This window comes from Gymnogyps californianus, chromosome 2, assembly GCF_018139145.2.
Source record: "Gymnogyps californianus isolate 813 chromosome 2, ASM1813914v2, whole genome shotgun sequence".
In the NCBI taxonomy this organism is placed as follows: domain Eukaryota; kingdom Metazoa; phylum Chordata; class Aves; order Accipitriformes; family Cathartidae; genus Gymnogyps; species Gymnogyps californianus.
This window is the reverse complement of record NC_059472.1, coordinates 128,922,011-128,945,214: the sequence shown is the minus strand read 5'-3', so window position 1 is coordinate 128,945,214 and position 23,204 is coordinate 128,922,011. Positions and strand designations below refer to the sequence as shown.

Below are 23,204 nucleotides of genomic sequence, written 5' to 3'. Positions count from 1 at the left end.
CTTATTACACGTATTTCCTCCACATTTCAGTGACAACACATTCCATATGTTCACTATCTACTGAACTGAAAAATATCCTCTTTTTTCCATTTTAAATTTATCTATTACTAGTTTAATTCCACTTAATTCAGGCAAATTTGCTTCTGTCTTAAGACAGGTGAACACTGTAATAACCTTCCTACTAAATGATGTAACATGTATTTTCTACAACCATTCTGTACACAGATGCACACAAAAGACAAAATCAAAACAGGGATTGGGGTTTTTTGAGAGGATGGGGGAAACATGATTTTAAACTGAGAAACTAAGCATCAGAAATGTGAGGGACAGAACAACGAGTGGGAAACAAGCTAAAAATAACTCTTACCTCAACATGTCCACTGAAGGCTGCATGATGCAATGCAGTTCTGCCCGCTCGATCAGACACATTTACGTTGCTTAGGAGAGGCACCAAAGCTTCAGCACATTTCACAGCTTTGTTTGCAGCTGCTATATGTAGGGGCGTCTGCCAGTTTTTATCACGAGCATTGACATCCGCTGAATGCTTTAACAACACCTGAACAGCATCCTGAAAGCATTTACAAAAAACCCAAGCCACTTAGTAAAGATCTGAAATGCCAGCCTTAAATCCAAGGACAGTATAATGGAATAGAACTATTTACAATTTGTTCTTTTCTAAACATCACCTTATGCTTTGGGATTTGTACTTTATCATAAATCCAGATTTGGGGATGTTCTCAAGAACATGAGCAATATACTCCCTACAGGATTCAACTGAATCAACCATTTCCAGGTCTTTTATCCAGTTCCTTAAGCCAGCTGGCAAATTGTTTTGTCATCACAACTAACTTCCAAAGCTCAGTAAACCTCCTTAGGATTTCTTCCATTGCTAAGGATTAGTGAAGTACTATGAACTTATAATGCATTTTCATCAATTTGCCACAAAAAATTTTTGAACTGTCGAAGTCTAGAAACGGCAGAGACAAGAACACCTTATTAAATGTACATTTAGAGAATCACAGATAAAACAGAGCATGGTCACAAAAAGTTTCAACATATACTGTTGCAACACTGAAAACTGTTTCAAAATGTCGCACTGAATTCCATCTCACAAAAAGATTATTCATTTCCTTTTGTTAAAAGTACAAGCTGTGAAAATCTGACAAATAAGACCGTAATTCTTACAGGAAGATAAACAAATCCCATTAAAATATGTGCACACAACTGGAATGCATTAAAAAAAAAAAATCTGTTGGCAATATCAGCATGACAATGAATACTGCATTTTACTTCAACTCCGTGACCTTCCCACAATTCACTAATTACTTTCAGTGACTCCCAACTCAAACACTGAGCACGCAAATAAATGGTTGGCACATTGAACTTAGAACATGTTACCACAAGTAGTTACTGGATTGAATTACACTGTGGTATGATAGCTAGGTATTTTTCTCAGCTACGAGCATAATGCTAACACGTAATTCTATTTATTACAATAAATTATATTTAAAATGTTCAAATTTCTTCTACTGTCAATAAAAAAGAAAACAGCAACAAACATAAAAGTGAAAATACTGCATCACAGGCTTGTAATTTAAATGAGAAATGGAACAGCTCTTCTATTCTCAAAGAAACTTCAGCAGATTTAGTACTCAAAATCTAATCAATATTTTGAATTTTTGTCTTTTTTGAACCAAATATTAAGAAAAACTATAATCAGAACAAGGAAATTTTAGAACAGCTATTACCCCTTTTGTCGAAGGAAGCACCACAGTACTAGTATAAAAATAATGTATCTTATATTTTTATGCACATATGCATTAACGAATTTCAAAAATTAGTGAATCTGCTTAGGGTTTCTTCCCCCTCCCCCCCCCCCCCCCCCAAAGTACAGCAGGCACACAAATATAAAGGCCTGGAGCACGATCATCTTGACATGAAGTTGCTTGAACTTGTGCAGTTGACAGCTAAATCCATAATTCCAGCTATTTTGCATGTTTCAATGTCCTTGTTTAACTGCAGCTGTCCTTGCTTCAAGAGTAAGTCCAGATGTTTCACTGAAATCATTATCAAGAGTTTTTTCATTACAGCTTTTTTTCATCTAATGCCCAAAACCCATGCATGTCTGTCAGCTGGAAAACAGTGCCTACACGTATCAACCGCGTATGTGGGCTCCTATGACTTACTGTGTTTATAAATAGAAAATTCTGACAAGCACCTACCATCGCCTTTTGGGTAAATAGTCTGATTGGTTTACATGTGTTGTTTGCCTTTGGTTAGTATTTTGTTTAAAATATTCGACATTTTAAAAAATATGATCATGGTTGCATTTCTTGAAGTTATCATTTAGGTCCAGTTTGTCTGCATCACTCCTCTCTGCAAGCGTTACTGATATAAGGAGCTTTACTGTCCCTCAGCTCTGAAGAATGCAGCATTTGGTGCTTTGGTCAGCTCCCAAAGGAGCAGCCTAAAAATACCTCAAGAACAACAAATAGCATTTGGGAATAAGGCACCCTCAAAGATTCATTTTCAAACACTGTTTTGAATAACACAATCTCCACATAACTTAGCTAATAACGCTAGTGACAAAATATTGCAATTTATCCAGGGATTTCAAAAGCAAAAACTGAAACAAGTCTTGTTTAGATAGTTTGTGGATCAAATACTTGAAGTTCAATGCCTGTCAAAACCAAAATATTCAATTCCATCTTCTCAAACAAAAATTTACACAGAATCTTTAAAAAATTTGAGACGTACTGAAATGAGCATCGATTTGACTCAGGATCTCAAAGGAGATAGTTTTGCATAAACTCTTCCACATAACAAGCTCAGCATTTCTCTGTTTTGATCTTCTACAGGCATTTAAAATTTTTATTAGGACATCAACAATAGAGGAACAATAACAAAGTTATTTCTTACATTACTATATTCTCACAACTGTGTAACTGGTAGACTTCAAAAAACTTTCTACATATTTCATTTATAACTTTTAAAGTTATTTTCAATACTATCATTACTCATTGTTTTTTTAAAAAAAAGATGTTTGCAGGCCTTATAGAACCATTTATTTCTTCAATGCCTGAACAGACAAGCATGTAAAAAAAAAAAAAAAAAAAGAAGAAATGCAAAGATTATGCTGTAAAAGCTGTACTAAATCTTAGTTCATCTCTACTTCCCTCACGCTAAACCATTCTAGTTACCTTAAGAGAAGTAAACTGGACTTGAGAACACTGCATGCAGAATCCTCTGCTAGGGAAATGGCAGAGAGCAAAGCTGAGAACTGGAAGTTTATAGTTTTCCCCCTTTCTTCCTACTTAGGCATGTGATATATATACACACACATACCCTCAACAGGTTAAACAAACTGTTGCAAAAATGTTCTGCAATTCCAAACATTTGGAGTAGTTTCACTTTGTAAAAACCGAACAAAGAACAGAATGTAATTTGAGATGTCTTGTTCTAACACAAAGCAGTCGGAAAAAAAAAGCATACCTCACTACAAGATGCCACAGCTCTGTGTAAAGGAGTCAACCATTTGCTGTCTTTGGCATTAACTCTAGCTCCTGTAACAAAAAATAAGAATAACAGAAAATTATAATATATTTACAGAAAGATGTAAATATTTTCAAGTACAGAGACAGAACTATTGGAAGATACTTATTCTACACTCATTAATACAGCATGATGCCAAAAATGGAAAGGAGTCTTTTCTCCAGCTGAAGTCCACCCTTTGAGGAAATTCTTTTGACACTGCACACGTAATACTCTTCCATCAAAGCGCACTCATCTTCTTACACTAGGTAATCCTCTATAATCTTTTGCACTTCCAAAGGCACATAAAAGACTGTTGGGTAAGAAAGATGGATGCCTTGCCTTCATTCAGGAACAAAAATCTCATACTTTCCCAATATAGTTGAAATTCTCCATTAAAATAGAGAAAGATGCTACATTTATTCCCCATGCCTCCAGTTTCCTTGTGGTTGGCGAGTCTGATGCACAGGTATATAGAATGCTGCTGCTTCTTCTACTGGGAATTTGGGAATGAATCTTCTCTACTCCACGAGGTCACCCAGCCCACTTCACGACCTCTTGGACCTCCCTTCATGAGCTTGACTGTAACAACCACACCTCTCTGCTTCTAAAAGCATACCCGAGAAACAGGTAAATTCCCTGCCCCCAGGAAAAAAGGTCACACAAACATCTGTAAGGGACACAAGCCTGGGTTTGGATTTTAATTTTTTTCTTAATAATAAAAGGAAAGAAGGATCTGGGCATTTTTCCCTGAAGGAAGCAACTGAACTACATTCTAACTTCCAGTGAACTTCAACAAACAAAAAAACTTAATGATTAAGCTTAATGATTTCATTTCTTATTGATATATACACACACACATATATGTATACATGTATATATGTGTGCATATACACACACATATATAACCTTATGGTTTTTTTATACCTTGAGTGGAAATTTAGCCATCTTTATTTGAAAGCTGCTGAGATTTTAGGGATGTGATAGCTTAGAAAAAATGTTACATTTTTGAAAAAATAGTTTGGAAATACTGTTGGAAAGAGTTCATAGAGCAATATATGATATCACACGGTAACATTAATGCTACATGGTCAGAGCTTATTAACTTCTCAGGCTAAACACAATATTGTTATGTCCAAACCAACTTTAATTTTTTCTATGCAAAGAACAGAAAAGGATGGAAGGCCAGTAAGACACAAAATGTCAAACAGGCTGCTGGTCAGGATACTCAGCTGAGAGACAGAGTATTTTGATCGCAGTCTCCCAGACCTGCACCAGCAAAGAAGTCTCTCCCAGTCCAGCTGAACAACCTGGCCAAGAAACTTAGCAGTCTGTACAAAATTGTGGTTGTATATACTAAGCAAACCAAAGATTTGAAGTCAATTCTCTGAGCTAATCAGTTTCTAGTCAATCCATCCCTTTCAGGCTGAAGAACACAACATGGAAGCTGATGCTGGATCCAGACTCCCACTTTGACCCTAGGTCTTCCAAGTGCCAGAGCGAGCCTGAGGTCTAATTGCTGGCTACAATTTCAGGGATTTTCCTTGTTCCTTATCCAAATTTCAGAAGCTTTGGGTGTCATCCTATTCCAAGTTCAAGTGTTTTTGAAAAATAAGTTTGAAGGAATGGGAAAAAAAAGTCCAAGTCCATTTGAAGAAACCGCCCACAATCTAAAAAAAGTTTAAGAGACTTAATCTTACCATAAATATGATCTTTTGTCAACCATCATAAGGACCTAGTGTACTGCACTGTATCATGTATCATAACACAATGTACTGTATCAAATTCTGCACAGAACTCGAGCAAAAAAAGAATCTGAGGATTCTAAAAGTCACCAGAAATGTCTTAGGATTTTTGGTAATCCTTCCCAAAAGACAATAACCTGAATGATCAGTAAGTGAGAATATAATCAATATATTTCAAACGTATCTGTAATTCTCGATTGTCTTCCAGGTTATTGTTAGCCACGCCTTGTTTTTAACAGACGAGACAAAATGGCACTCCAAGCTCCACCTGACTTCACATCTACAGCCAACAACGAAGGAATGAAGACTTTCAAAGTATAACTGATTTCTATTTCTAATTTTAGGATACAAATGTCTTTGAAGTGTTTTAAAGGAATTAAGGGAGTTACTAGGTCACTAATGACCATCCTGATTTTCCTCAGGAAAATGCATTTGCAAGAGTTGAGGTCAGGTCAGATCTACCCAGGTGATGAAGCCTGAGATAGGAGAAGCACCATGCCCAGCAGAAGGGGAGAAATGCATATTTCCACTCCAAGGAAGCGGCAGTTACCTAAGCTCTAGTGAAAATGTGCTTAGAGTCCAAGCCGTGTTTATGGGTTCAGCTAAGTTGTTCATTGCCATTTCTGGTACTTTAACACACAGCCTAAAAATTGCATCAAAAGGGAGCAGGAATAAATACAAAAAGATACTGTACAAAAGGTTTTCCCAGGGGTAAGTTAATCAAACTTCCTAGGACTAAAGGAAAGAATATCTGAAAGTGTTTGTTGTTTCTGGTAAGAAAGAAAATCAGCATTGGCCAAAGAAATACCTAAGGAAATTTGAAGCAATATCTAGAAGTAACGTGGTCCACTCAAAGAACAAAATCAACGCAACAATATCTGCCCCTATGCCATAAGTGATCTTCCACTCAAAGAAGCAAGAAAGCCTAGGTCTAGTACATCCCATAGTTAAATTAGTGTAATATGTAGACACTAAAATAAGTTAACTTTTCAAATGCACAAAAAATTTGTAGATTCTCTGACAAAGGAAAAAAACAAAATTGACTTTTAACAAAAGATCTAAACCTCTGATGGTCTTACTTAAGAACGAACCACAAAGCTTGTTTTTTCCCCCGACAACAAACAACTCTTAAAGGAGTTCCAAAATTGTGAGATTGAAAGACAAAGTTTTTAAGTAATAATCAGAATAAGCATACTACCAAAAACCGCATATGCACTATTAACATGGGAATCGGGAGATCTATAGCTCTAGATACGTTAAACAAAATAATATTTTAAATTAACACAGAGATACTTCCTCCTTAAATTTCTCCAAGACAACAAACTGCCAAGAATGATGCAAATTTCATAAAACAGCTTCTCCAAACAGCCTTGTATCTGAGGACATAATCCCCCTCTAGGCTGTTCTTTACTCCCTAGCACATGATTTGGGGAAAATGTTACCGTTCCTCCCTCCCCTTTCAGATGGTGTCCACGAGACATAAAGCTCCCTCAAACCCATCATACTCCTACCATGCAACAGTGAGGAAGTTTACAGACTTCATCCTCTGGGGTAAAGCTCTACTCCAGGTCATTGCAAATAAATGTTAGAAAATACACTACACCTTTACTGAATATCTTTTGCTTAAAGATGATTTGCTTCACGGTTTGCTTAAAGACAGTTTGAACACATGTATGTATATAATTCACTGTACAACACTGCCGATGCAATATTATCTCTGTGAAGCTCAACCTGCTGATGTGTTAACCAGGGCATTTCTCACATTTCAAATGCCTTCAAATGCCAGTTATGCAGCAGTTTGCTCTTCCAAAACATAGTGCAGCGTACCGCAATCCCCAATTTGTAAAAACAAAAAAAGCAAACAAAAAAACCCCCACCACACTGGAGCTTCCTGTTTATTAAAACTGCTCAAATATTTCATTTGTTTAATGTAAAATTTCTTATATGTAAATTCTTTTAATGCCATAGAGCTTGCAGGAAAAGGATTTGGGGGCTTGCCAGAGATATCAAATACAATACTGCAACACAAATACCCATCATCTTTGCTTGAACTTAAGAACTGATTATGTAAATGACACTCCCCTAAAACTGCACCTTCCAAACAAACCAACTTACTCTTCCATGTTGGTGCACTAAACCGAAATATTAACAAGATCTTCCCTTTCATCACCAACTTTGCTAGTACAGCCTAGTAAGTTTACACATCTAGGCAAATGTGAAAGCAGCATTTTTGCTCTGCAAAAAGGGAGGGGGAGGGGCAGGGGAGGAAGGGGAGAGAGAAGTATTACATACTTTTCTTCCCTCCTCCTTGAATCTTACATTTCATTTTGCAAAGTTGCATTCACAAGACTGACAATCAGAAAGACATTTTATTTAATAAATCTAGTACAGAAGCTACTAAAAAACTCAGTAATGCTTACTTTTAGCAAATTTATGTTCCAAGAGACACAGTTTCCAACTTGATACATGCACTGATTTACAGAACGATCCTGGAAGCTTTAATTATATCAGTCCATATCTGGCAACTGCACATTTAAATGTGCTATTAGCCACCAATACCTGGACATAGGTTTCTGCAATCTAGTTGCTACTTCATTGGTGTCAATATCCTTATGTTCAAGTAAGAGCTAGCATCTCAACCACCTCTTGAAGAGATGGGCAATGAATGACTGGGCAGGATATGCTGCAAGGAACAGCCACACACCTCCTCCTTCATCCATAAAGTGCCACACAACTATATACAGCTGAGTCTCAGCACATCACCTCTGTGTTCCTCTAAGAACTTCTGCTGTGACTCTCTTCCCAAGCTACTCTGCACCAGAACTCTTCCTATTTGTAAATGTCCTCAGAAGACTAATGAATGCAGTGGCTACATTACTTATGCGTCACTAGTTGGAAACAGATTCAGAAAAGAAATACAACAGAACTGACAAGACATTTTCATCATCGCTCGCGGTACTGACTTAAGTACCAAATTGCCTTCCACTATTCTATTTGTAGTCTGTATTTTTAGACTGTCAAGGACAGCATTTTCCTTTGTTATTGTACAAGATGTGCTAGCGATCGAACAATACCATAATATAAGCAAATAAAGCAAAAATGTTTTCATTCACATATGCAATACAGACACCTGATGTTCAGTATTTGAAGCTCTGAAATGTTTATTTAGAAGTAAAAGATGTAAATAAGATCTTTAGCTTGCATTTAAAAAAAGCTAACAAACTTTGTCTTAATAACTAGTATAATGAAATAATTTTAGGAATGATCTTTGCACAAGTTAGGAAGATCCCAGGTATAAATCACTGAGAATAACCAGCAGTCCTACTGTAATTAGATTCTATTTAATTATTTTCCTAAGGGCTAGTACTTCAAGTGGCAAGCAGAAATTCTCAGACTACAGTGGCGAACGAACAGATGGAGAAGAAAACTTTCCCTTAGATAGAAAAATACGTGAACATTCAGGAGGAGATACAGAAAACATTTGTAAAGTAAAAGAAGATTTGAGATATGAATTGGAGCAATCACTAACAGAAATCTAGGGTAATTTCCTATCAAAAACTTGGATACTTAGAAAATTATTGCTGCAAAAATAATGCATATGACCTTATTGAGAGAAAGCTTCTTCCTATTTATAAGCTAAATCCATAGTAGAGAACCTATAGAATAGTGAAAAAAAATCTGAGAGGGACAGGACTGGAGTATCTTTTGACCAGCCACAATGATGTTTCAACAACAGTTTTTACTTTTATTGTTTAAAACAAACAAACAAAACCCAACACAAAACCAACCAACCAAAAAAAAACAAAACCAAAAAACACATGGAGATACACTGGCCACAAAAGGGGGGAAAACTACAATCAAGTCAAAGCCATCCTCCAGAAATTCATGGTCTTGTCAATATAAGAAGTCCATTTCCTTTCAGAACTTCATAGTTTCTGCCGCATCCCAGCCACCACCTCCTTGAGCTTCAGAGAGCAACACGAGGTTCTCGGACTCCTCGAGCTACTGAATGCTTCTACCTTTTCATAAGTCAACTTCATTTTCTCTCTCAAATAGTGTCAGAGCTACTTTCTTCACAGCAACTGACTGTTAGTGCTGCCAGAGGGAAGTTAAGACAGCTCGAAAAAGAAAACAGCGGCCAACATCATTGTCAAAAGAAGAGGAAGCGGCCAAAAGATACAGCCAGTGTAAAAGGAGCCCCTGTGAAACACCTTCGGCATGTGAGTACATCTGCAATCCAAACAAAGGGAGCTTCATGCAGCTCCTATTTTTGCAGCGATAGCCTTTCAACAGCTGAGCTGTGCGACCGTCATCGCATGGACTTTTAATACTTGCATAGCTTCAGAATTACATGAAGGAAACGCAGGTAGAGCGGAATAATATTGGAGGGTCTTTACTATCCTCCAAAATCTGTTATTACTCTAACAATAGTTTTCCAGTGTCAGCATGATTCTTACATTTTCCAGCTGACCCAGAGGACAGCACAACAAAAACTCGTGGGCTACCAAACCTTAATGAGATTGAGTTTGACCACACACTCATGTACACTGAGCTCCATGCAGTGAAAATTCTGGGTTAAACAAACATAACTGTGTTGTGTTAGTATTTAAGTATCAATGCAATATAGTAACTAAATCTATTCAAAAGAGAACAGATAAATCAGATGTTTATTTGCATGAAGTGTGTTGATTTCAGTGACAGCAATAATAGTCTGCATGGTATTTTAAAGAAAACACATGAAAAAAGTTACTAATCAAAAGAACACATTCTGGGATCACACTAATCTGTCCTGCTCCTCACACCTCACTTGCCTCCAGAATAGACTCTGATGGCATTAAAAAAAGCATAGGACTGTCCTGCTTTCGGCTGGGACAGAGTTAACTTTCTTTTTAGTAACTGGTACAGTGCTGTGTTTTGGATTTAGTGTGAGAATGATGTTGATAACACTCTGATGTTTTAGTTGTTGCTAAGTAGCGCTTATCTTAAGTCAAGGACTTTTCAGTTTCCCATGCTCTGCCAGCAAGCAGGTGTGCAAGGAGCTGGGAGGGAGCAGAGCCGGGGCAGCTGACCTGAACTAGCCAAAGGGGTATTCCATACCATGGAACGTCATGCCCAGTATATAAACAGGGGGGAGTTGGCCGGGAGGTGCGGATTGCAGCTCTGGCATCGGTCAGCGGGTGGTGAGCAATTACATTGTGCATCACTGGGTTTTTTTCCTTCCCCCCCCCCTTCCTTTTTTTGTTGCATTCCTTTTCATTACTATTATTATATTTCATTATTACTATTGTTAGTATTATATTTTACTTTAGTTATTAAACTGTTCTTATCTCAACCCACGAGTTTTACTTTTTTTTTTCCTTTGCTTTCCTCCTCCTCACCCCACTGGGAGGGGGAAACGGCTGCATGGTGCTGAGTTGCTGACTGGGGTTAAACCACGACAAGGACAAACAGAAAGAATGATTTTTATAAAGCAAGAAGCCTCCCCACAACAGTTCACGTGCAGGACTTAACTGAAAGAAGGGCTTGATTTTTTTTAATCAGGACTTCTTGGAAAGAACAAGAAGTTGGACATTCAGTTAATTAAGACTTAATTATTTCACTTTTCTACTTCTCAGTAGTCTGCCATCAAGTATTTACACAATTAAAGTCAGTGCAGTTATGCAAAGTAGACAGATGTATTTGTGCACCAGGATGCAGAGTTGTACGTACATCATAAAAATACAACTGTGATGGGTGTTACCACTCTTCACAGAGCAATACAAAAAAGAAAATGCTTCTAAAACTGTGACTGTCAAGTGACTAAAATATAAACTTTTGTTCCATCATTCTGTATACCATCTTCATGCCTCTATTTACTGTTTACCTACTCTCCTAACAAATTTAGGAAAGCCAATTGCTTATCTAGCTACAATTTAACAGGGAGAGATGATTTGAATATTTAGACTTCCACAGACCATAGTCATATGAGAATTTGCTGGCAAGACGTTCACATCCTCAGGGGACGAGTTTCTTAGTAAGTTCAGTGAAGCACTGTCTCAAGATAAAAAACAAAAGGCAATCTAAATGTCCAGCCCCAAACTGGAGTCACTGAAGCAATTTTCTTTACTGTTCAGAGTCTGTATCCAAACCATCACCTTCAGGTCCCTTGCCCAGGTGAAAGACTACAATAGGAGAGGTCACAGAGCAACCCTGAGGTTTGGTGAGAAAATATCTCAAGAATTCAAAAACTAAGTAAGTATGCTTGTAAGACTGAAAACTTATTCCACAGAAGTCTGCAAATAGGCTGAATCGGTTATATCTTCAGAATGTGCAATATGGGTTGCTTAGGTCTATAGCAAAGTAATATAAAGATATTGTAACAGCAATGTATGATCCAAAATACATACTTGAAAGCAACGTGGATCCCCTGGAGTGGGATGCAAAAGACGTTCCAATCAAATTAAAAAACTATGTCTAGGTAACATATGATACACACTTTAACTAAGAATAGAGAATAATGAGAAAGAATCAGGTAAAAGCCACTGAGTAGTGGAAAGATTAATACTGACTTCAGTAATTTTGAGGTCCAGTTTCAAGAAAGAATAAAAAAGTCAAAGCAAACAGTCTTTATAGGATAGCTTGCACAGCAGGAAAACTGTAAAGTGGTTCCTAGTAACACTGCAGCAAAACTACATTAGAGGACACTACCAGTTGCAAAGCCAAGCTCTCACAAGGTGAGAAATGCTAGGATGAAAGCAGTCTACACTGCCTAATTAAATCCCTTGTGCAAATATATCACAATAAGTCAATTAAAGCCACATACAAAATTTTTTACATGCAAATTTACTGTACAGAGGAGATTATTGAATAAATAACATTTCTGAACAACAAACTATTCTCTCATTGTTCAAAAAGAGGTCTTGCAACATGGCAAGCGTTCTTCAAACCTTGCTGTGGTAACAGATGTTCTTTATTTGCTCCCTAATGCCCATCTATTATGACAAAATGTAACATTATATATCTGTCTCAAAGGAGAGATTTGATTTCCAGCTGAAACACAGTAGATGAATTTTCTGTATCTTTATGAAATGGAGAGGATAAACACACTTAACGTCTGTTCCCCGTCTTCCAATTAAGGGAGTTAAAAGAAAAATCTTGGCTTGTGCATTGAGACACCTAGACCTGATTTCTCAGAGTAGCTGCTGGTGCAGCACTTCAGATACAGCTGTGAGCGCTCACACTTCACAAACCACGAAGATTTCAAATCCAGCATTCAGAAATGAGGAAGACTAAATCGGTGACTACTTTTTAAAGAGTCTGGTTTAAGCTGCTTGACCAAAACCACAGCTTGCAAGCAGGTAATATACAGATTAGTGCCCAAGTACAGCACAGCCTTTCAAACTGAACAGCCTTAACACCCAGACATCACCTTCTCATCCTGCAATTAATGCCCCTCTTCATTCACTCACAAATGCACCAAAAACTGGCATCTGTGCCTCCTTCACTGTACCACCCCGACTCATTCAGCGGAGCCCCTCCCTGTGAAATTCATGACGCTGTGCTTCTACAGCAAGGCACAAACACGTAACTGAAGTCCACAGCATAGCACATGAGCACAGCAAGGTTAGACTGATACTGCCTATACATTCCACAGCTTTCAAAGCTTTTGATTTTGCAACTACTTAATGCGTTTTGTGTAAGTATATCTTGATTTTAATTAAATAAATGTTATCTGAGACATATCAATGCCTCCCTGTCTTCCTGAACAATCTGCAGACACAGCAGCGCCCCACAACCTCTCCTCCACGCAACAGCTCAACTTTAGACTATTTGTACAGGCCTAATTCTTAGTTCTTCACTTCCCTCCTTTGTTCTCCAATTTTTCTTACACTTATCCCCAGGCTATGTGCCCAAACAGCATGACTAACCTTTCTTCCCCTACTGCCATCCCCCAATCAGGATCTTGTTTCATTAATATCTGAACTAGAATCTCACTCCTTCCATAAGCCCTTTGCCCAAGAGAGAGATATTTTCTTCAATCACAGTTCTGGTGACTGGACTCTGTTCACCCAAAACAGTCAGAAGCTTCACTCCCCAAAGTAGCTTACTTTGCAAAGTTTATAACATGGTTAGTTGTTTTGGGTTTTTGTTTGGTTTTGTTTTAATCACTGTGAAAACCCAAAGAAAAAGAAATATCCTTGCCAAATCCAAGATCCTTTTTCAGAAGAAAGGGGTCATTATATATTTTTAAGAGTCACCAGAACTTGGTTTTTTTCTTGATAGGGAAAAACAGCACCTTCTCAGCAACACAGGTGAACTCTTCTGGACAAATTACCACTACAAAATATTTCCATGAGAAATATATATAAAAAAAATATACATAATGTTATATTAATTAATAAAGTATATATAATTATATAGAGTACATATATATATAATGAGAAGATTGTATCTTGCTAAATTATAACAAATTAAATCGTGCCTGGCAACTTTGATTGAAAATCTGGAAGTGACTCCTACAATCTTAAAAGTGACATTTCCTTAAAGCAAAATTTGTTACTAAAGGTTGATGGGGAGGGTGTATGTGGGGGTGGAAATAGCCAGCTTTGCACAGGTAAGGTGTGCCATTAAGCAGACTGAAGATGAAAGTAGTTCTATGGGACTGCTACAAGTTTTAATCTTTCTATTTAACCTTAAAGCTCCATATCATGAATTCAACCTCAAGCTACCTGATGGGCAGATCTGTCCAATATCAAAGACAATCAATTCAGTATCTCAGTCATGAAGTTCTGCTTTCAGGTTTAGTTTCTTGGTTTTCTACCTTTTTTTTTTTTAAAAAAAAAGACGGAAGTATACTGTTTACAGAACTTGCACTTTGTCTTAGTACAAATAAATAGAAAAAAAGACAAGAGATTTTAAAATTTTCAGCTGATCCCCATTATATTCTATGCATTTAAGCCAACAGCAAAGGATACTTTAAAAAGTAATATAACCAACTCTGGATGCCATCTTCTATGTTCAACTTTAATTGTTTTTCTGAAGGCCATTTCAGAACCAAAGCAATGATGCTACTTCTACCTATAACATACACTATTACTTCTTTAAACTAGAGTTAAACTACCTAAAGCTGATCAAGCTACAAATAGAAATAGCTATAACTGAGAAAGCTTTCTACAAAGAAATATTTTAGGGCAGAACTACACAGTATTATAACACTGATAAGTCTGGAAACCAAAATTTCAGTACAAACATCTTTAACTTCTAGTACATTAAATATCTCAATAAAAGCTACACAGACTAAGATGTACATACATATTTCTTTGGATGTGCATAGAGTTATTTTTTTTTTCCATTAACAGGAACAGAACATACCAGATAAAATAAGTAGTTCAATAATTTCTGCATCTCCCAGATAGGCAGCAGCATGTAAAGGGGTCCTTTTCTCATTATCCTGTGGTAAGAGGGGGGAAAAAAGGTTTTATTTAAAATAAAAAAGTATGGTTTAGCATTCTGTATGAGTTATGAAAAAACACTGCATAAAAGTGCATCTTCCAAATATTGTACATTTTATATTTTAGAAAACATAATTACTCTAAAGATGTTAGTCACATTTACTAAGACAAGCATGCTTCTCCCTAAGGAACTCTTAATACCTACATAGTCAACTAGTGTTTTCCTGACATACACAGATTGACAGATGCTCATCACATCTTTAGATTAACCCATCAGTTAGAAATCACCATTCACTTGTCTCCACAGACAGGAACTTGAGGCTGTCCTACACAGTTAAAAATGGTGTGTCACCTTCATACGCAACAATCAGTGAGAAACATTTTTTTCTGGAAAGGTTAGTTAGTTTCAGCAGTTATTTTTTAAATAGAAAATAGAAAAGAAGCTGGAGTGAGTAGGGGCAAAAATACTGAAATCCAACTTCCACTGTTTTGTTTACTGTAAATAAGCCATGAGAAGGTAGAGATGCAATTTATTTTGCAGAAAACACTCTGGAGGATGCAAGTAAGACCCAGCACTTTTGATCAGTTCAGGCTGATCTAAGGTCCTTTTGAAGGTACAAGTAAGAGAACTTACTTAGCCATACACAATATATACATACTGATGAAGATTCACTGCTGAAAGACTAGCACAAATTATTTTTCAACTCTTTCAGGATCAGTGCCAATTTCCCTGCACCAGCTTATAGCTTAATCAGAAAAATAAGATCACTTTCACATCACAGTGAGTGATAAAAATGAACAAGAACCAACCAGTTTGCTCTCTGAGGGAAGGCCGCTGAGAAATCAGAAAAAGAGATGGATCATCAGTCAGCATCCCGGTTCTGGCTTAAGCTCTGCTTAGATGTCTAGATCTTTTTAGTAGAGTTTCAAATACACCAGGGGTGAGGGATCAAGATTATAAGCAGCAAGGAATTTTAAATCGCAAGACAATTCTATTAATTCAACTGTTGTGTCACAACCATGGTAAAATTAACGTACATTTTAATTGTCATTTCATTGTGAAAAGCATTTCTCTCCCTTGACAAAAATAACCTTACTCAGTGAATCCCTACTTGAGAGCTAGGAGCATGCAAGAAGAAAATTAAAGTTCATGGCAGGAGAGATCTGATAGCAAAACTAGAGCTGAGACCCAAAAAGTCACTTCTAAAACATAAAAGACAATTTCAGAACTTAGAACATTCAACCCCTCTCAAGACAACACCACCACACACACAACCACTTGCCCCAAACAACCTACTCCCTGTTTAGTCCTTGCCCAGAAGAAGTTGAAGTTACACAGTCAGCATCTTATCAATGTTTCCTAACATAATTTTTTGAATTACACACAAGTAATTCAAAATTGAGCAGTGCAAACCTGACACTGATGCACCCTGAATAAGGAATCAATACTACTTACTTATCACTAACACCACATAATGTCTCACAGCACCAATTACTTGCCAGTATGTCTCAATTACAGATTACACATTTACGGCAAAAAAGACAGCCCCTGCCACCAAGGACTTGCCATCTAGGGGAAAAAAAATTAAAAAGACAGACAGGAAGCACAAGGAAGAAAGTAATACACACAGTAAACTTGCTTCCCAATCCCAAAGGCACTAAAGACCAGCCAGCAATGAAAATCAGTTTTCACTCCTCAAGTCTGGAAGAGCAGAACTACTATAGCTACTTAATATTCCACAACCCCATTTAAGCCTTTTTGATAATGCTAAAGAGCCTCTAACCTACAGATTAAGGAACACAGAAAAATGAGTATGATATTATACTGTCTGCAATTTCATTGTAGAATTAGAGAAAATAAGATGGGCCATGAGTATGTCCTTCTGTAGAGACAGTATTCACTCAGGGACACAAGCAAAAACTGCATTCCCCACTTAAAGGGCAAAACTCATTATTATCAAAATTTTCATCACATTTGTTGTGGTGCTGGTTTGGTTTGGGTTGGTTTTTTTTACATCTCAGTGACAGAAGTCATGCAAGTAACCAATCAGAAATCTTCCAATAAAATGGTGGTGAGAAGGGAACTGTTTGTCTAGAAAAATGCTAATCACCAAACCCTAAATATATTTTCCCGAAACATCCATGGTCCAAATTTCTGATAAATTTGAGTCATGCTTATCCAAAATCCAACCTCTACTAATGGAAACTGTTGAGCATCCTGAAACCACCAAGATACAAACATGAAAGCACCTCGAACACAAGCAACATTTCCACTCCAGCGCTCCTATGTTTCCAAGCTGTCTGTTTCCAGTCATGCAAGTATTTCAGTTTTGCTGCTTTTAAGCTGACAGCTTGAAAATACTCAAAGCCCAACTCCCATTTCTGCAGCAGGGAGTACAAACTGGGAGGGTACGTATGCAGGAGGCTGGCAGAGACTTCCCTGCTCTACAGCACCAGGGCAGCCCTGCCGGGATGCTCATGGCTTGTCATCTTCTGGGTCAACTCCAGAGCTTGGTATTTCAACAATCCCAAGCCCCAGGGTCTCTATCAACCACAAGCATTCTGCATGCTGAGGGTGCTTTGACAGATGCCCTGACTTTCTTTTCCCTAGTTTCACAGCTGGCACTTTTTGATGCTTCCAAACAATTTTTTTTTAAATTTAGCTTCTCTGAGAAAGTTTTTGCTTTAGTATTTAAGAATCTGTTTTTCAGAACTTCTTACAAAAGCACAAATGCTGCATTCAGCGAGCTCTCATCAGTATGCAGAGGTCTTTGCTTCCATTAAAAGAAAATTCTGATTTTGTTCCATCTGAAGTCTTACATTTTATTGGTGAATTTTAATAAATGAAATCTGAGTAAAATTAAGGAGAATTCTGTATTTTAAATGCTACTAAAGCACTGCTATACAGATCAACTACTTTTTATTAAAAAACAGTAATCATTTGATGAACAAATTTCATCTGCAAATACAAACTACTGCATACAAAGCATTACAGTAAATAACACTAATCAAGCTTTCAGTTTTAACAAGCAACTTTGGAAGCAGACATCTTGCAGCACTGATATATCATACTAATATAAATACTGGCCCTAGTGTTGTTCCTTTAATTTCATAAACTTAAATGACACTCAAAGAAACATTTCAAGAGAGAAGGGGTTTTGTACATAAAAGTCACCATTACACAGAATGTAAAACCTAACACTGTTGGTACTATTTAGTTCCAAATATCGCAGTATTACTGCGGTATTCGACAACACAGAAAAGCAAGTATTGTGCCATCTTCATTTTCCAATTTAAAAATCCCCAAGGCAAATGGGACTATTACAACTCTAAATCAGTTGTAATGTTAGTAAGGAAACACATAACACTAATTGCATTAGGCAGGTTTTACATAGTTGAAAGAGAATGTTGGTATTCCAGTAGAAACAACAAAGGAATTTATATTCCTAATAAGAAACTCCAAAGTTTAATTCCAGATACTGGTCAACACTGTCAACAAACTAAAAAGCAATAAAAAGGGCTTGGTCCTTAAGGAAATCAGTTTTCAGAATGACAGTTCTGTGTCACAAAAACCCCAACATCATATTTATATGTGCCTTTGGATTGCATTACATGAAAAACATATAATCTTTCTATTTGCAGTACTTCCATTTCTCATTTCCCAAACATTTCACCTACACAGGAGTTTCTATAAGGATTACGACATGAGAAATGCGTAGAAGGCCTTATGACCCCGTTAAAACCAAATTTGGAATAAAGTGACAAGGATAGTGGTGCCACAAGCTTCATAAGTCCCCTAAGCTAGAACAAGGGTAATGGCCACCTTTGTTTCATCTTACCTAAAACATAGGCTTTAATTGTTTTGCTGGTTATTTCATGGATCAAAACTTCTAGAACTGACAAATCTATGGCTAATTTAAATATGCAACATTCAAATCTGCCTCTTTTTAAAGCAGTAAGTGTCCTTTGAGATATAACTATTCCTGGTCTGGGTTCTATCTCAGCAATTGATTTAGAATAACTACATACAACTACAGAGAGTTTTAAGGAGCTAGATGCCTTAAAGGCACATCTCTGTTATCCTGTACATATCCAGTAACACTGTTGTAACCTGACTACGGCTTCCCCAAGAGTATATTAGAATATAACTTCAATTTGCCCTTCAAATAGTTCAACATCTACTGATCTGAAATCTTTGAATTAAAGCATTTTTTGGAAAAGCATGAATGCAGCTTCCCCCTTCATAAAAACTCCTCTTTATCCTATCTGCTCTTCAAAACCAAATTTTGCAGTAACACTTTAAAATACTCTCATTATTTCATGATCACACTTACAAAATATCATTTAATAGGTGTTTTCTGCTGTATCACTTGTCAGCTGTCTCCTTCAATACCATCTGTTCCTGGCAGAAATCAACCCTAAATACACAATCATAAATCTTGAAAGAGTTTCAATTCCAACATACCCTGTAATAGCTTTAATAAACATTCCTTGTAAGTGAAACTATTTTTAAATATAACACTTCGTGTATTTTTCAGTTAGGTTAGAGAGATAGGACTATTCAACCAGCATGATTTGTAACTCCTAGGTTCACAGATAATGTATAAGAGCATGATTACAAAATACTTCCAATTCTTTGATAGTGTCCAATACCACAGAGGTCTCTCCCAGTGTGAAGTCCCAGTGCTACAGAGTCACTAGAACGCTGAATTTTATCTGCAGATTTTGCTGCAGTTTTTAGAATTATCATTTTGTAAGGCAGAATAACTGTCTACTCTAAATAAATTTTTTGTTCCTCCACACAAATAAGAACACATTTAAATATTTGGCAGTTATGTTCCAACTTTAAATGTCACAAAAGTTTATTTTAGGTACATAATTCTATAATTGAGGCCACTAACTCTTTGGAATTATGTCTAACCACAAAGCAGTATCTTAAAAACATATAACTTAACTAGAACTTGAAAATTAGTTATATTATTGTCAACTGAAAGTAGAAGAAAAAGATTAAGTATTAGGCTTTCAAAACTTGTAAATCTGTGACAAATTAATTTTGTATCCCTACCTTGAGTGTAATCACTTTAGATTTTTCCCCCAATATTTAACTCAATTCTCAGAACTTCACATTGTCAAAAAATTAACAAATTTCTAACTAATTTGGCTAACATAATTTTTAGAAGCAGACCTCTATTTTCTCACCATATTTCAAATTGAAGATGCAGCTCCAATATAGTGAGCAAGCCTAACAAGCTACAATAATGGTCTTCTGCATGCTTAAAAACAGGAGGAAAGCATGCCATTAACCACAAAAAATAATGCATATTACATAGCTAACCACAAAGTATCCTTTGAAGCCAGATGACAGACACACAGTCGTTGACATGACGAGATTTGTCATGCTGACTCCATTAATTTCTTGAACTAACGCTCATGCTGCTATTTGCATAAACACTTGTACTGCATTTGAAAGGAAGATTTTTTTGAAAGCCCAGTATTCAACTTTCACTAATCAGACTTCATCACTACACATTACATTCCAGGACATATCCTCTTCATGCCATCTATTAGGACAGACCAAAACCAGACTTCCAAGCCATCACAAAAAACTGAGGAGGAATCTTTGCCCTCTTGCTTATTACGACAGCAGTAACCAATGACTCTAGAGACCTTGTCTTGTAGGAGAAAAGAAGTCTCTTTAGCAACAAGGGTCACATCAGCCGTAATCTGCCAAACCCCAGTGTTGTTTCTAGTTAAGATCTTCAGTACCAAGTTAATAGTGCTCTTTGACTTGATTCCAGATAATAACAATAAAAACTGTCACACTGTGGATTAAACCACTAAATCATTTGCTTGTGAGTGCCACGGTAGCTTGTGGAGACCTTAAAAAAATTAGATGGCAGTGGCAGGTATACAGTAGAAAATAAAAGGTAAGTCAGAAGAGAACTACAAAGCAACCTGGAAAAAGGTCACAAGAGCACCATTTTAGGAAAGACTAAGAGTTTATACAAACATATAAACGTCACTCTAAGCATACATGTTCCTTGAGAGCACAAGCTCACAATTTTCTGAATTGCCACAAGAAAAAAAAAAATTAAAAAACCCAATCCCGTAACAAGGTAATTTTTAGTGGATCTACGTTGACACAAAAAGCAACCAGCAAACATAGTACTTTTAAGATCTTAGAAGAAAAGACTATTAGCTACATAACTGCAAAGGAGACACTAACTCTCCTCTCCAAAATTTGATTTTCCAAATCAAAATCAAACGCTCAGCAACCGCAAATGAACAGACCATAGAGCTGTTCAGGTTTCGCATATGGGCATATTTCAGAAACAGGAAAGAAGTTTAACTTGTGTCTGGCTGAACGGGCAAAAGAGGGAGGACCCCACACTGAGTGACATTAAAAACTACAGAAATGGGAAAACTGATCTATTCTGATTTCGTCACTAACCACAGTGATAAAAGGCTAAGAAATTCAGCTATAAAAACTTCTGAGCTATATCCACATCTCCACCATGAGAAATGAACAAACAAGAACAACAGAATGAACATTGATCAGGAAACCTCCTTCCCTGGGACAATAAGGTATTTGGTGAGATGGTGAGAGGTTTATGGGAAAAAAAATAAGTATCACAGACACATCCTAAACTGGAGTTTTAGAGTCTATAACAATGGTGACCAATCGTAATGCACTTCATAACAGAACAGCTGTCCCTTCCTTTTCAGGCTATTGAACATCCCAGGCAACCATGTTTCTTCCCTAACACGAAACCTGGAGTGTATTTGAAGTCTCACAGAAAAATAGCAGGTCAAACATTTGAGTTTTACCTTTACCTAGAGGAGAGCAGAATGACACTGCCTGTTGCATACCATTCCACATTACAGGGACACAAAGATAAATGGGAATCCCCACCAAGGGGGAGGCAGGGAAGAATTCACGTTGCACGGCTTTGCTCTCTGGACATACTTTGCAATCCCAAAGGCATCCTCATTTAACCTGATGCCTCCAGGCATTTTTAAAAAGCAATTTCTGCGATTGAATTTGAAGTTCAAGTTCACAGAACAGCACTAAAATCCATGGAAAATAATTTACTTCCCATTCAGCTAATGATTATTTTATTCTACTCAAATAACAAAACTAAAACTGATAAAAAACTTTATCCTCACTGAACCATTACACACAATTCATACACAAAATAAAATCTTATAAATAAAAAGCACATTGAAAGTTTGGTTCCTTTCTAAAATGCCTGAACAGTAAGAGCAATCTGGTGGGAATCATTAAAACTAAGTTTGCACAGAAAAAACATCAAGCGTTCATATACATTATAGTGACATATTATAGTGGAATATTGACTTATATTCAACCACCTCATTAAAAATTTCTTTTTAAAAACAAATAAGATAGCTCAGTTGTATCTTTCTAGTATTTTTGTTTTTAAGTAACACCTGGAAATACCTTTAATAAAAATGCACAAATAACATCAAGGGTTCAAGTTACTTGCGCAAACATCAGATGCCAAAGTGCTCTTGTCCAAAAGGTGATCTCGTCTTTAATATTGGCACTCAGTAGAACAACTTGACAGGAAGGGGATGGGAGAAAATCTGCTGTTTTAACATTCATTGAATCCCAAACTTTAATGGCCATAGCAACTTAGGGAAGTGTAATTCTGAATGCAAGTTGGTACTGCGCTACAAAAAAGATCGGCAAAAAAAGTAAACTGAAGTTCAGAACAATTCATATTGTTAAATAACACTATTCTGGACATCTTTTTATAAAATTAACTCTTCAAATGCTAGCTGTCTTACGTCACAAGCATTAGGCACAAAACACCATTCAGGTGTAACTGTTTGAAGCCCTGTCCAGTTAAAACAGTGGCACCAAAAGAAAGACACACAAAAATAAAAAGAAGTGAGTCACATTTAGTGCAAGGAACAGCTATTGAGCTTCAACTCTATCTATGGTTATGCTGGCTGGACCCCACAGCCAGCTAAACTCTCCATCAGAGAACGAGAGTACAAATTTCTCATTTAAAAGATGTACACTAAAAAAAAAGTTATTTTGATGTGGTTAAGATGTTTAAACAGTGAGATTCAGTTCATGAGTATGCCTTGCTTTCAAGAAGGCCTTTCTGAAGTACTAAATCTTCAAAAACATGCTGTTTTACTAAGAAAACTGATAAAATTTTGTAGAATACAGAGTGTTTCTTTTTTCATTTGGTTTCTGGAAGACCATTATTTTTGTCTGCCAATGACAAGAGAGAATTAAGTTATATTTCCTACTTTTGTTAGAAGTTATGTTACTCCTAAATGTGAAAAATTATCAATAACAACACATAGGAGGACAAGAGGGCTTGAGGTATTCTGGTAGGCATTGCATCGTTATTTCTCATAACTAAAGAGGTACACAGCAAGAAGATTTTCTGACTTGCGGTCAAGTATTTCAAGAGACATATTTTGAAACAACCCAACATCTATGTATTTTTCCACTTCCAAG

The 23,204-nt window shown here is 36.7% G+C and overlaps 1 protein-coding gene across 2 annotated transcripts in view; it reads right to left on the bottom strand.

The window, feature by feature from the left end:
* Nucleotides 1-23,204, bottom strand: part of ANKRD28 (ankyrin repeat domain 28) — a 79,460-nt gene that overhangs the window by 42,096 nt on the left and 14,160 nt on the right. For both annotated transcript variants that reach the window (XM_050890718.1, XM_050890717.1), the window contains exons 3-5: nucleotides 14,628-14,706; nucleotides 3,493-3,563; nucleotides 368-568 (exon numbers count right to left, since the gene is read on the bottom strand). In XM_050890718.1, coding sequence (XP_050746675.1) covers nucleotides 368-568; nucleotides 3,493-3,563; nucleotides 14,628-14,706 — 351 coding nt within the window. The remainder of the gene's footprint in view (nucleotides 1-367; nucleotides 569-3,492; nucleotides 3,564-14,627; nucleotides 14,707-23,204) is intronic.